At 40.3% G+C, this 14,375-nt stretch overlaps 1 protein-coding gene across 1 annotated transcript; it reads right to left on the bottom strand.

The window, feature by feature from the left end:
• Nucleotides 1-13,456: 13,456 nt before the first annotated feature.
• On the bottom strand, nucleotides 13,457-14,092 carry LOC133069574 (low molecular weight phosphotyrosine protein phosphatase-like). Its single transcript, XM_061161193.1, has one exon. The coding sequence runs from the start codon at nucleotides 14,086-14,088 to the stop codon at nucleotides 13,612-13,614; it is 477 nt and encodes a 158-aa protein (XP_061017176.1). The 5' UTR covers nucleotides 14,089-14,092; the 3' UTR covers nucleotides 13,457-13,611.
• Between the last annotated feature and the right edge of the window lie 283 nt (nucleotides 14,093-14,375).

The following is a 14,375-nucleotide window of genomic DNA, read 5'->3' as shown; positions in this document are numbered from 1 at the left end:
GCCAATGCTGCATTTTCCAAATTTGCTGGCATATTGAGTGCAGCACTTTCATAGCATCATCTTTGAGGATTTAAATAGCTCAACTGGAATTCTATCACCTCCACTAGCTTTTTCATAATGATGCTTCCTCAGGCCCACTTGACTTCGCCCTCTAAGATGTCTTGCTGTAGGTGAGTGATCACACCATCATGGTTATCTGGGTCATGACAATCTTTTTTGTATTTTTCTTCTGTGTATTCTTGCCACCTCTTTTTAATATCTTCTGCTTCCGTTAGGTCCATACCATTTCTGTCCTTTATTATGCCCACCTTTGCATGAATTGTTCCCTTGGTATTCTAATTTTCTTGAAGAGATCTCTAGTCTTTCCCATTCTATTGTTTTCCTCTATTTCTTTGCACTTATCACTGAGGAAGATTTTCTTATCTCTCCTTGCTATTCTTTGGAATTCTGCATTCAGATGGATATATCTTTCCTTTTCTCTTTTGCCTTTAGCTTTTCTTCTTTTCTCAGCTATTTGTAAGATCTCCTCAGACAATCATTTTGTCTTTCTACATTTCTTAACTCCAAATTAGCCTGAATATTTTAAAATGTTTTTTTCTTATAAGTCTATAGTATTTTAGAATACTATATTATATATGTATATATACACATACATATCATTTTTCCTATTTTTTAAATTGAAATATACTTGATTTATAATGTTGTATTAGTTTTAGGTGTATAGAAAAGTGATTCAGTTTATTCATATATATTACCTTTTTAGATTCTTTTCCGTTATATGCTATTATAAGGTACTGAATATAGTTCCCTTAGCTATGCAATCGGTCCTTGTTGTTTATCTGTTTTAAATATAGTAGTGTGTATCTGTTAATCCCAAACTCCTCATTTATCCCACCCTCCTCCCTTTCCCCTTTGGTAATCATAGTTTGTTTTCTATGTCATCTTAACCTGACTCCATTTGCACTGACCCAATTTTCAAATAAGATCACACTGACAGATACTGAGGATTAGGACTTCAGCATACTTGGGAGTGTGGATACAATTCAACCCATAAGAAAGTGTTCTGCCTATTTCACTGCTGCTCTGTACATGGATCACTATATATCCCCACATGCAAAGGGAGAGACACGTGCATAGTCACATAGGGTGGGACTTCCAGTGCCTAATTCAACAACAAATAGAAACGTATACGTGTTGCTAACCTGGAAAGCAGCCTTTAAAAAATCTTTCAGGAATGATAGAATTGACATTTGGAGCAAGCTAAGATTAGAGATTCAGTAAAAACGAACAGACAAAAGTACTCCCAGGGACTTTTGGGATGTTTGCACAGGGTCTACTTGATCTCATGGCCATTTACATCTACAATTATGGTCCCGCATGAATGTTATTTTTTTAAAGTCTCTATCTCTTAACCAGAAAATTTAGTGACAACATCAGCAGTTTTGTACTAAGTTTCATCTTCCCAAATACCACGGAGGGGCTTATCCCTGCCCCTGTTGGCTGCATTTGCCCTCCTCGCTGGGTGCCTCCTCTATTGTGCCTCCCTTAATTATTGAGAGATAACAGTGTGTTAGACCCTGGGGTTGTGAAGAAAAGTAAGAGAAAACCTCATACAAGGGGCAGACAGGTAAATGGATGATCGAGATGAAATGGTTGGGGGACTTCCTTGGTAGCCTAGTGGTCAAGATTCTGAGCTTTCACTGCCATGGTCCAGATTCAGTCTCTGGTCAGGAAACTGAGACCCCACAAGCCACGAGGAGCAGCCAAAAAAAAAAAACAGATGAAGTGGATTGGCCATCTACCTGAGAAATGCTGGAAAATTATAGAATCATGGCACATTTAGTGGGTGCCTACCATGAACGTTGGTGATGGACAGGGAGGCCTGGCGTGCTGCGATTCATGGGGTCACAAAGAGTCGGACACGACTGAGCGACTGAACTGAACTGAACTGAACTGACCATGAATGTGGCACCATGCCAGCCACTCTGAGATGACAGGAAGAGAAATCATTATTGTGCTGGGTTTAAGACACATACACCAATGTGTGAGGCAGAAGTACCACGGCTATGAAATTCAAATGCCCAGACTTCAAACCCTGATTTTATCATTGAATGACTAGATCTCCATGAGCAAATTATTCAGTATGTCTGAACATCAGTTAATTATTTTTAATTAATTTCTTTTTTTAATGTGAGCTATTTTAAAAATCTTTATTGAATTTGTTGCAATACTGCTTCTGATTTATGTTTCAGTTTTTTTGGCCTCCAGGCATGTGGGATCTTAGTTCCCTGACCAGGGATTGAACCTGCACCCTCTGTATTGGAAGGCAAAGTCTTAACCACTGGACCAACAGGAAGTCCCCCAGTTCATTCTTTGTGTGTAAATGGGTACCATCTTGCTTTCCTTGTGATTGTGGGAATGATTTGGAGCAGCCGCCTCAGTGACTCTCCAGGACCTGCTAGATTTCAGGGACTGGGAAGTGTTCTAGAGAGTTTGACGGGGGAGCTGAGACAAGTCCATACCAAGAGATAATAAGCTATCAAGAGGAAGAGTGTATTTGAATATACAGTGAGTGATTTTTACTTGTTACGGAATTGGGGAAGGGAAATCACTAGGGCTTCACTGGTAAGTGGTGGCTTCACAGGACCTAGACAACTACTTTGTGAATAGAAAAATATGGGGACAGCAGTGTCTATTTATCTAGAACATTCAATTAACAAAAGATGCCCCACCGCACTTACTAGGTTGGCTAACAGATAGTGCGTTGAGAAACACTTATAAAAATGAGACACTTACGGAAACGAGCCTTAGACAAAGAGCGACAAACTATCATGTACAAAATAAGCTACAAGGACATATTGTACAACACAGGGAACGTAGCCAATATTTTATAATAATCATAAGTGGAGTATAACCTCTAAAAATTGTGAATTGGTATACTGTCCTCCTGAAGCTCATAAAATATTGTGAAGCTACTATACTTCAGTTAAAAAATTAAATTTAAAAAAATAAAAATTTTAAAAATGAGAAATTTATAGAAATGAGCCCAAGGATATGAAAATTTATAAAGTTCTTACCTATAAGGTGGCTATACATTGCCACATAGAATTTTAGTTACTTGTCACACAATGAAGCAAAGAGAAAGCTTTGAAACCAAATGGAACTTAGTGCCCTGAAAAGTCCACCATTGGCCAGCCCAAAATACGAGCATGTGTGAATTCATCACAATTTCAAAACAATCTAGCTTCAATTTTGGTAAACATAAGGTTTCCAAAAACCAAGCTTTCAAATAATATGACAAAGTTGTACTTTGGGAGCTACAAAACATGTCATGGCCAAATGACATCATTATTATTATTTGGTTCAAAACCACACTGAGTGCCTAACCTGCAATTCTACTACCAAAGAAGAGTTTCAATTCCTCTCTTACCCGGGAGAAGCTAATTCACCTCTGGCCTCCCAAAAAGAAATGAGTCTTTGCAAATTTAGGACTACTACACAGGAGAGCTGGTGATCTGATTTGAAATATTGCTATTTCTCTGTTTCTAAAATGTGAGTGAAAGAAATGGAAAGTAGTGTAGGCACTTCCGTTGTAATCTGTATTAAGACACATGGATTTTAATCCACACTCTGTAACTCTGTGTACCTCGCAGCTTTGCGTGGCTCTCCATATAACCACAGAGCCAAATGAATAGTTTCAGAAAGTATCCAGATAAGCAACCCTTAAACTACCGAGATGATATCTCCTCTACTTGTATTTTGCTGATGGCGGTAAGGTAGCAGGCTAACTTTAATGATATAGTCTGGTGATAACAGAAGAAAAAGAAAATCATGAAATGAAGATAACAGGTTTTCACAGTTGCTGCCAACACCTAAGTCACATCTGTTATAACCACCACTTCATTCTCAGTCACTAATGCAGGCACAAACTGAGAGGACTCGATCTTAAAATCAGGCTCAGAGAACTCTTTGTAGATGGTTTCCTTGTGCTGCATATAAGGAGATCTAATTATATTTATGCTTCATTGATCATTCTCACTTCTTTGGAATACATTGGCTGCAAATTTGAAGGTTATTAGTGGAAAAAATGCTCTTTAAATAAGAAAACATCACTGCCAACAAATGGCTGACCTACATTCACAAAATGACTAAATTACAGTGATTAAATCTGAGGCAATTTAAACATTTTATTACAATAGGAAATTGAGCTTCTTCCCATGTTTATTTGGTGGGACTAGCTGCTCATTTTAGCTTTTGACTCCATCTCTTTTCTCTCTAAAATTAGCAGGGCTTTGTTGTTTTAGAATAAGTAACAAAAAGGATGCTCACAGCTGAATTAAAACATTTTCTTCACTCAAAACAAAGTTTGATCCAGTCGGATGTATGTGTACACTCCAAATTGCAAGAGATGATTGCCTGGCAAACCCGCATGGACATTCAGGCAGTCATGTTTACTATTTGGAATATTTTATTTGGGTAAGTGGAGTCACTTGGTTTCTACCATTAGGCTTCGGATCATTCTGTAACTTCTTTCAGGGCCACAGTCAAAGGAACCTGCCTCTGGACCCTAAAGTAGGATTTAATCTCCTTTTAAAACCTTCTCCCTTCTCCCTGCTGCTTTTCATTTATATACAGAGAATGCCCAACAGGCTCTGACCGATGCCGCTTTTCTTAACATTTGCAGTCTACCAGTATTAGTGCAGACGAAATCAGAGTCATTTCATTTTCAGTCTGCAATGCCCCTGGTGCCAGACCAGCTGGAGAGGGTGACATGGGCGAGGTGCCTGCTAATCTCAATGGCCCTTGGGTCTTTTCTCTAAAAGACATGGCAAGCAAACATGCCAAATGCTATCTATAAAAAGGTGCGGCGTCACTGCGGCAGAAAAGCACTCATGGTGTAGCGTGTCTGCCACCATGATTTTTGAGATCATGTAAGACTTGGAAAAGCACCAGTGGCAAGAACATTTGCCACTCTGAATCATGGGTCCCCTTTTCACAATACGATGGGGGAAGAACTAACAAAGCTTTTAATTCTTCTGTGCAAATGCATGCAGACAGAGGTCTAAGTCGTAACCATACAAAATGGATCATCTTAATTATTGTCTAAGTGGAGAGACAGGCGAGTTCAGGAGAAAGTCACTTTGGAGACCACTAAGGACCAGCTCTCTTTCCAAAAATAGTAACAAAGATGAATTGTCTTCTTCATGATAGATACAATCTTTAGCTAGGTGAGGTAAATAGAAATCCTATAACTAATATGACAAAACCAAATGTGCTCTGAAAACCTCTGAACACCACTGATCTTTAGAAAGGGTCATCTCTCTCTTTTTTTTTTTTTTTTTGTTGTTTCTTTTGTGTGTGTGTGTGATTGTTTCTATGAAACTAGGCTATTTTCACTATAAAAAGTATGAAAAACTTTAGCTATGCTTTAAAATATTAATTGCAGAACTGCTGTAGTTGTTTAACTGTCCTCGGAGCTGTAACAAGTCTTGTTTCAAATAAGATAAAAGTAGGTGAATTTTGATGTCTCTATCAAATAAAGCATGCAAATATTTTCATGAATAACACTTTTCTAAGATTCACTCATAAAATTGAAAGATTTTCATTTAAATAGCATCCATTACACTAAAAGATAATAATGAACTTCTTTTTGCCTTTCTAGTATGTTCACAAATTACTAAAAATGAAACATTATAAATGAATTCAAAGTAAAAAAATCATAGTTCATAACAATTATAAAATAAATTAAGTTTGGAATTATGAACTTTAAAGGGGTAATATTAGCTTTTACAAAATACTTTTTAATTTCATGAGAAAATTAACAAAAGAGAAATTGAGATGATATAAATTAGTTTGTATTTTTAGTTATTCAAAGTTTGCTTTTTCATTTAAAATAGTCCCTTTCTTGAATTACATGATCACTTTCAGAATTTCCGACTATGTTCACAAGAAAATCATGTTACATTTTATCCTTACTCTAGCTAGTTGAAATTTTTTGTAATTACTTTGTGATAAGTTATTATTTTGTAATCACTGGATGTGATATTACAGAACAGAGTTGCCAGCCTCATAAAACCATTTCAACTGGAAATAATGCAATTTTGATTCGAACAAAATTTGAGAAATATTTAATAATTAAATTTTTTACTGTGCCTCTCAGCTCATTTACACAAAGTAGAATTTCTAAAAAGAAAACGATAATCTTAATTGAACTATATATAGTACTGTCAGTTACTTGAAATATACAGGATGCCGGCTTTAAAAAAGAAAAAGTTAGGATGACTTAAGGTTTCAAACACTAAAATGATGTTTAAGTGTGCTTTTTTTCTTGAAGGAATGCATTTTAAAGTTTGGACCCTTCATAGTAGTCAAGAAGGGATTTATTGTCCAGTTGACATAGGCGGCAGCCCTTGTGAGCAGGCAGTGGGGGGAGGGGGCGAGGACGGAGGGAGCTCTGTTTTCATTTCCTTTTATTACTTGTGAAATGCTGTTCACCTTTAGTAGCCATCACTTTCGGTCTTAAATAGTTTGGCCCAGCAACATCTGAAACCCCATAACCTCAATTTTTAAATGGTGTGCTTCTCTGGCCTAGTTGGGCTGTGACATTATTTCCTCTGCCTTCCGAGTTCAGAAAAATTACTTTGAGCAGGTCCTAGGCAAGGCGGGATTATGACATAATTGGAAGGAGCATGTTCCATTTCTCAGGAACCAGCCGGTATTCTCAGGGTGCGCGTGTTTTCCTTCCCCTTCCCCCATTTACACACGGGCCCTGTGTTCCTTTTGGAGAAAGACAAGACTTCTCAGCACCCAGTTCGCTTCCCATTTAATGAAGTTGTTAAAGTAGCAAGACTGACAGGTTAATTATCCTTTATAAAAGGGGGACAAATTGAACTGTGTCTTTCCATCATTTTTTGATATATCAAGAAGCTCGGAGGTGCCCAGATGCGGCTCCGGTGAATAGCGCAGCTAATCCACTCGGCAACTCTTCGTTGACCCCGCTCTGCCCGCCGGGGCCTCCCTCCATCGCAGCTGGGTTTTGTTTCACATTCAACAGATTCCACTTTATTATAAATTCAGAAGGATTTTTTTCCCCCCTTCTCTCTCCATATGTTGGCTGACAGCTCCCCTGAAATAACTGATGGCTAAATTTAAACTCTGATGAAAATTAACCCAAGTGTTAAATGCAAACAGGAGCTGCTTGGAAGAGAAAAGAGTTATCATGGTAGATGCCAAACAGTGGAAAATGTGTGTAAATTAATGGAGCCTCACTGGTGACAAGCCGTCAGGCAGTTTGATGGCTCTTGCGAGCGTTTTAGTCCCACTGAAGTTGGCCAGAGGGCAGCACGGACAAGTCCTGCTTTTCAAAAAGACCGCGGGAAGCTTGACAGTAACGCTAACTAGATCATCGAAAGTTCATGGTCAAATAAGAGATTTTTTTTTTTTTTTTTTTCTGCAAAGCTTTGCACTAAACAGTTTGCAGACAGGAGAGCCAGGAGTGAGACATCAAACTGCAAGTGCAGCAAAATGATCAAAAGAGGAAGAGGAAACCAGGGAGAAGTGATTTTAAAAACCAACTGACAAATTTGCTGATTTCCAAGTTAATACTGAGAAATTGGTTTCCTTAACAGTCATCAGCGCTTGACTTGAAACAGTTCCTGCTTAGAGAGCAATGCTTTGCTTGCTTTAGGCGTTTTCACAGAAATTACATTCGGATGTCTCAATTTTTCAGATTAAAATATGTGATTTTAGCGAAGTCTGTTGAAAGGAAATGGGAATCTAATCAAATAGAACTCTGTTTTGTATTAGGATGTATCTGTGACACTCATAAAAGTCTAAGGAAAAAAAAAGTTCAGGTAGTCATTCATTTCTCCCCATGAATAAGGCAGTATTTTGCTTCTCTAAACATATAACATAATAATGTGCTCCTATTGCTTAATATTAGCAGAATAGAATGGTGAGGTCACCAAACCATGAAGCAGAAAAACTGCTTTCAGTCCAGGCTTAATGTCTTAATAGTCAGTGACCTTGAATTGAGTGAACCTCAGTTTACTCATTTGTAAATGGGAACAATAGTCACTATAAGATCAAATAGAACTCAGAAGGTGAAAGCTAACTTTTCACCAAATGAGCCACAGGACACTTGAATCAACCAAAGGCAAGCTTTTAGACATCAAAGAATCCTGAGCGTGGGAGAATGAAATGAACACGAGATTTTGTCAGAAAAGTCTAGGCTCTGTTGCCGCCAGGCTGCTTGTCCTTGGTCAATAGCAGAAAGGGGTGTCTAGCTCCCTCTCAGCTTATTGTGAGCACTGAGTGTGATAATGCAAGTAAAATGCCTTCTCTGTAAACTGTAATCTTCTATAAAGCTAGTAGCTCTATTTTATTGCCCCTCCTTCTAAACTTGCCCATCAAGGGAAGGCAGAATTCAAAGCCCACCTGCCTCACCTCCTAGCTCTCCAAACTCCTTTGCTGTGTATGTTCTCTCCCCCCAGAACTCAGCAGCCTGTGATTAGAGGTCCAAGAGGGAGGTCCATATATATATATATATATGTTTGTGTATATTTATATACACATACAGCTGATTGACTTTGTTGTACCTCAGAAACTAACACAACATTGTAAAGCAAATATACTCCAATACAAATTAAATTCATTAAAAATATAAAAGAAGATTGAGGTTTTGAAGGGTCAGCACATCAGAAAGACAATGAAGTGTGGTAAGTGAAAATTTGAGTTCCCTAAGTTGGTATGGGGCAAGATACATATTTTTTCCTATAACTTGATTCAATTCATATCTTGAATCTCTTATTCCTTTTTTATGGCAAGAAACTTGATCTCATAATTCCAGATCAGCTCATCAGATTTGCTCGTGTATAGATCATGGTCATTTTAGGTCCAAATTCAGGTAAGTTTAGGATTTTTTTTTTTTTTTTGGTCCTTCTTCCTCCTGCTCCTGGGGTTTTCATAGGGTCATGGCAGCATACAGTGGAGTTGGGGTATCTGGTCAACAGTTGGGATCGTCAGTTCCATGTTGTACTATACTGAGATGTGACTTCTCCCAACTGTTTTTGTTTTTATAAGTCTTTTTTTTTTTTAGAGTAGTTTTAGGTCATGGCAATACTGAAGGAAAGGTCCAGAGATTTCCCATAGACTTGCTGCCCCTACACAATATCCTCCACCAGGACGGAGCATTTGTGACAATTGGTGAACCTACCCTGACACATCGTAATCACCCAGACTCCATAGTTTACCTTATGGTTCACTCTTGGGATTGTACACCTTATGGATTTGGGCAAATATATAATGACATTTGGGCTTCCCAGGTGGTGCTAGTGGTAAAGAACCCACCTGCCAATGCAGGAGATGTAAGAGATGAGGGTTTGAGTCCTGGGTCAGGAAGATCCCCTGGAGGAGGGCATGGCAACCCACTCCATTTTTTTTGCCTGGAGAATCCCATGAACAGAGAAGCCTGGTGGGCTACAGTCCATGGGATCCCAAAGCGTCAGAGTGACTGTAGCGAATTAGCATGCATGCATCATGACATTTATCTATCATTATGATACCATTCAAGATACCATTCAAGCACAAGAAATCTCTGTGCAGGACTTCCGTGGTGGTTCAGTGGCTAAGACTCCGTGCTCCTGGTGCAGGGGGCCAGGGTTTAAACCCTGGTCAGGGAACTAGATGCCACATGCCACAACTAAGGGTCCACATGCCTAAATTAGGGGATCCCGTGTACCACACTTAGGATCAGGCACAGGCAAATAAAGGAAATATTTTTAGAAAAGAATCCTCTGCTTCACCCATTCATCTGCTCCCACCCCTAACTGTTTTTCAGGTGTGACATCTCTACATGGCATCTGTTGAGAGCTAACATCTGATCTTTCCTGGCTGGCCCTGGCTGTGTCTTCTTTTTCAGCCTCTGCTCACAGTTTGCCTGTGCCCCTAGAGAGCTACCAGCCTAGCTCAGTTTCCTTTGGGGCTAGGAGGGGCACAGGGAATTTTTGACGCTTTCCTGCTAGTCGGGGGCTGCAGAAGACCCCAACCTCTCACTACTCCCTAGTAACACTTCAGCTAACATTATTCTAGTGCCCTGAGGCCATTCAGGTGGCAAGTTTCCTGTACAATACTTACTTCCTCTAGAGCTCTAGATGGAAATTGAGTACTTAGCCTATGCCTTCAGATCCCCAAATAGGGAATTATTACCAGAGAGGCTACTACCTTGCTTCTCCCAGGTCTCATTTATCTCCTTCCCATTCTTCTTCTTTCTCCTCTCCAGCTGGAATTTTTCCCCCCCTTGGGTAGGCAAAACAAAACAAAACAAAACAAATTCTAAATCATCATATATCTTTCCCAGCTTTTCCTATCTGATACTTGTTTTTTTCTGTTGCTAAGTCATGTCTGATACTTTGAGGCTTTTGAACAAACAAGATAAGAATCTGGTGTCTTCATTCATGAGGGGTTTCTCATGCAGTGGTTGACCCTCTGTCCTGCTGCTTACATTGGGGAAGGTCACAGGCAAGCACATCAATTAAATATTTTATTTACAGGTTGAAGTTTTAATGTTTCTATGCTTGCATTAGACACAGGGGCAAGATCTAGATGACATAGTATTGAGTAAAGGTAAATAAGAACTGGTTATAGAGAGAAAGGGTTGGTTAGAGAGAGAAAGGGTTGAAGACAGAGGGGAAGGAGAGTTAAGAAGACACAAAACTCTCCTTAAGACGAGTGCAGACTAAGTTGTGCGAGAGGAAGACAATCAGAAGGACTGCAATTGTGTTAAGACAGTGATGAATTTTAGTTATACATCTAAAATGAGAGAGTTCTAAGTATTTCAGGCAAAGTGGATTCCTGAAATGGAGGGGAGGTAAGTCTTGGAATGGATGAAGTCACTTAATGTGAAGTTAGAAAGTTAGAAAGTCAGTAATCCTCTGGACTTTGAGTGTGTTTGATTTATCACCCAATTCCTATGGCACCAATTATACATGCTTTTAAAACTTGTCTTTTCTTGTGTAGTTAGTGTCATTTTATGAGTTAGGGAGCTATACAGAGTCACATCCCTTGGAGTCAGAAACTCTGCCTTTTCTTGTTCCCCAGATAAAATTATAAGATGTATCTATATCTAAATCCATATGTGTATCTGTATCCATGTCTATCTTGCCAGGGAGTAAAATAAACCATAAACATTGCATTTCAGGTTGCAACACACACTGCATTTGGAGAGTCTATCTGCACCCTATCCACTACTTTGAAGTACCTATTTCCCTATGTAACAAAGTTAGACCATCCACTCAGTGCCACCAGCCTGATTTTGCTTCCTTGAGTTTCTAAACCACTTCTAAACCACTTCACCTCCCAGTATAGCAGAAGTTTGCTCATAAGTGTGCTGTTGGTTTAGACAAGTGAGAACTAGGAAAGAAGCTTGTTGCTTGTTGTCGTTGTTCAGTCACTAAGTTGTGTCCGACTCTTTGTGACGCTATGGACTGCAGCAGGCCAGACTTCCCTGCCCATCACTATATTTGCTGCTTGCCAGGTCATTAATATATTCCTGCACTTGACGTAAGGGTTTTGAATTCATGGCTTCGTTGGATTATATATCCATTTCTCAGTTCAAAGGGAATGAACAAACTGAAGAGCTGATAAACGGAAAAACCCCAAACACCACTAGTCTTCCGGTTATCGCACCTGTCAGCAAATTCTATAGAGAGAGTCTTTTGTACAAAACAAGTTCTCAAAACAATTTTTATGGGGACTTCCCTGGTGGTCCAGCAGTTAAGACTCCATGCTTCCAAGGGACTTGGGTTCCATCACAAGTCTGGCCCACATGCCACCTGGTATAGCCAAAAAAAAAAAAAAAAATTATGTATGTGAAATATTTGACATCTCCTATTGTATCTTGCAATTTATATGTAATTTTGCAGGACAGACCTGATCATCTACCCACATTGGGAGAGTTATAAAGTAATTCTTTTTTCAACTACATAATGAATTGGTGCATGGGCAAATATAAATGCCTTCTTCCATTCAGAGGCTCTCAAGACAAGAAGCTCCGTAAGATGTCAAGGGCATTTCCTCATTCTGCAAATGGCCAGAAAGACATATGCTTACTTTATGAAAGTGCTTCCCTCCACTTCCGGAGCCCTGCCTTGAATTAAAAGAGGCCAGAGTACCACTATCCACTTGGTTCTACATTCAAGAAGGCTTCTGGAGGCCCATGCAGCACGAGGGTGGTGGGGGCTCTGGTGAGCAATTGTGGAAGAGGCCAGAGAGTGGTCCAGATGCCGGCAAGCCCCCCGACCACTCCCCCCTCCCTGGGCCCACAGGAGTGATGGAAAGCTGTTGACATCTGACGGCCCTTCCAGTGGCCTCTGCCAAGAGAACGGGGAGGGGCTTTGGTCCTCGGAGGACCCAACTCCACATCACAGCTTGCACTAATTGGTCCTCTCTCTGGCCTCCAGCGGCGTCTGTGCGGCTGGCAGTGTGGCAGACCCAGCGCTGACTCCTCCCTTTAAAAAACAGAAATCCGCATCATCTACATTTTTTTTTTAAGGTTTTGTTTTTTTCATGGAGCATCTTCGTTGTCTCAAACTTCAAACTTGGCGGTTCCCTCCTTCTCTCAGGAACACTACGACTGTGCTTTATCGGTTTCTTGTAAACAATGTAAATTCTGCTTGTAGATTCATTTCAGTTACACGTGTGACCTCTGTATCTTTTTTTAAAAATTTTTCTAATTTCCCCAGTTTCTTTGAGAACAATTTTGTCTGACATACATTCGTGTGAATTTTAGATCAGTTATTTCAAAGTGTACACAAATTATGTATATTTCCCTATAACCAGGCACTGACAAAAGAATACTTAATATATCAATATTTAAGTATTCCAACATAAAGGGACTTTTTCCAACTTAATACTTTTTCCCACACAAGGTGATCTATAATTGACATTCAGGCAATTATATGCATGTAGAAGCAGACACAGTCCCCAAACTGACCATAAGATAAACCAGCACACACATCCTTCTCCTGGATATAATTACATTTCCAGAGGCAAAGGGGTTCAAATGGGAACAAATAAGTTGACTTCCTTATGAAATAAGCTACACAGACACAAACTAAGAAGGAGTGAAGGTGCCAAAGGTGAATCCCACAAATCTCCCTCCCTCCTGTCTTGAAAATGCACGCGTGGGCACTGAGTGTGTGACACTCAACCAGCGTCACTGGACGCCAGGCCCTGGCATCGAGAGGTAGTGCAGGCAGGGGCCCGTCCAGAGGGAGAGGTGGTGCGGGTTCCTGGAGGGACGTCTTATTTCACTTCATTATGTTCTACTGTGCTGCTCCACTATTTCGACTGTTCCACTGTTTTTGTAACTGGGGCAAAGTGGGAGGTTTAGCTAGTCTAAGGATCTCTTACCCTGTAAACTATCTGAATCAAAGATTTTTTATTTACTCTTTTGCTAAACACAAAGACTGATTTCCATCTACAATTATTTTGTCAGGTGAGAAACAGTGAGTAAGCTGAAGGGAGGGCTGCAGCCTTGGCTCGGAAGGGACACTGTTGACAGTTGGCACATGGCCTGGGGGGACGAGCCTGGGCCACAGCGGGACGGCCTGGTCAGCGGACCTTCTCCAGGAAGTCCCTGCAGCACCACACGCGCTGCTGGTAGACGGTCTCAAAGTCCGCGTCGTTGCCATAATAGGGATCTTCAATGATAAGTTGTTTTTGTGGATCATAGCTCCCGAGTAGTTCGATTTTCGCTCTGCAGTTTTTAACTTGATTACTTTTTCTATTCAAATCTCTCAGATTGCTCTCATCCATACATAGTATATAATCAAAAGTGGCAAAGTCTTCTTTGGTAACCTGCCAGGCAACGTGACTCATGGGGATACCATGCTTCTTCATGCAAGCCTGCCCCCGATAATCAGGAGGGTTTCCTAGTTCATACGTGGATGTCGCTGCACTGTCTATCCTCCAGTTATCAGAAATGTTTTGATCAGTTACAAGTGTCCTGAAAACCGCTTCTGCGATGGGTGATCGACAGATGTTACCCAGACACAAGAACAGCATCGACTTGGTCACCTGCTCAGCCATCTTCCCGGGCACGCAGAGGCACCCAGCAATAACGTCCGTGACCTCTGTATCTTGAGTGATAAAAATGTCATGTCTGTCTCACGCGAGATTCAGCATCTGACGTGGATTCCCACCCCTTTCTGATGAGGACTAAGAGGAAGTCAGTACTTCAGATGCTCACCAGGGCTAAGGTTGCTGAGTGGCTATGGAATCCTGCCCTCTTTTCTGCCTGTGGGCATTTTCTGAGGCCCCTGGACCATATAAACATCCTTGTGCATTTTCCCTTATATACTTACAAGCCCACACAT

Source organism: Dama dama, chromosome 14 (genome assembly GCF_033118175.1).
Source record: "Dama dama isolate Ldn47 chromosome 14, ASM3311817v1, whole genome shotgun sequence".
In the NCBI taxonomy this organism is placed as follows: domain Eukaryota; kingdom Metazoa; phylum Chordata; class Mammalia; order Artiodactyla; family Cervidae; genus Dama; species Dama dama.
The sequence above is the reverse complement of the archived record's forward strand: the minus strand, read 5'-3'. Positions and strand labels throughout refer to the sequence as shown.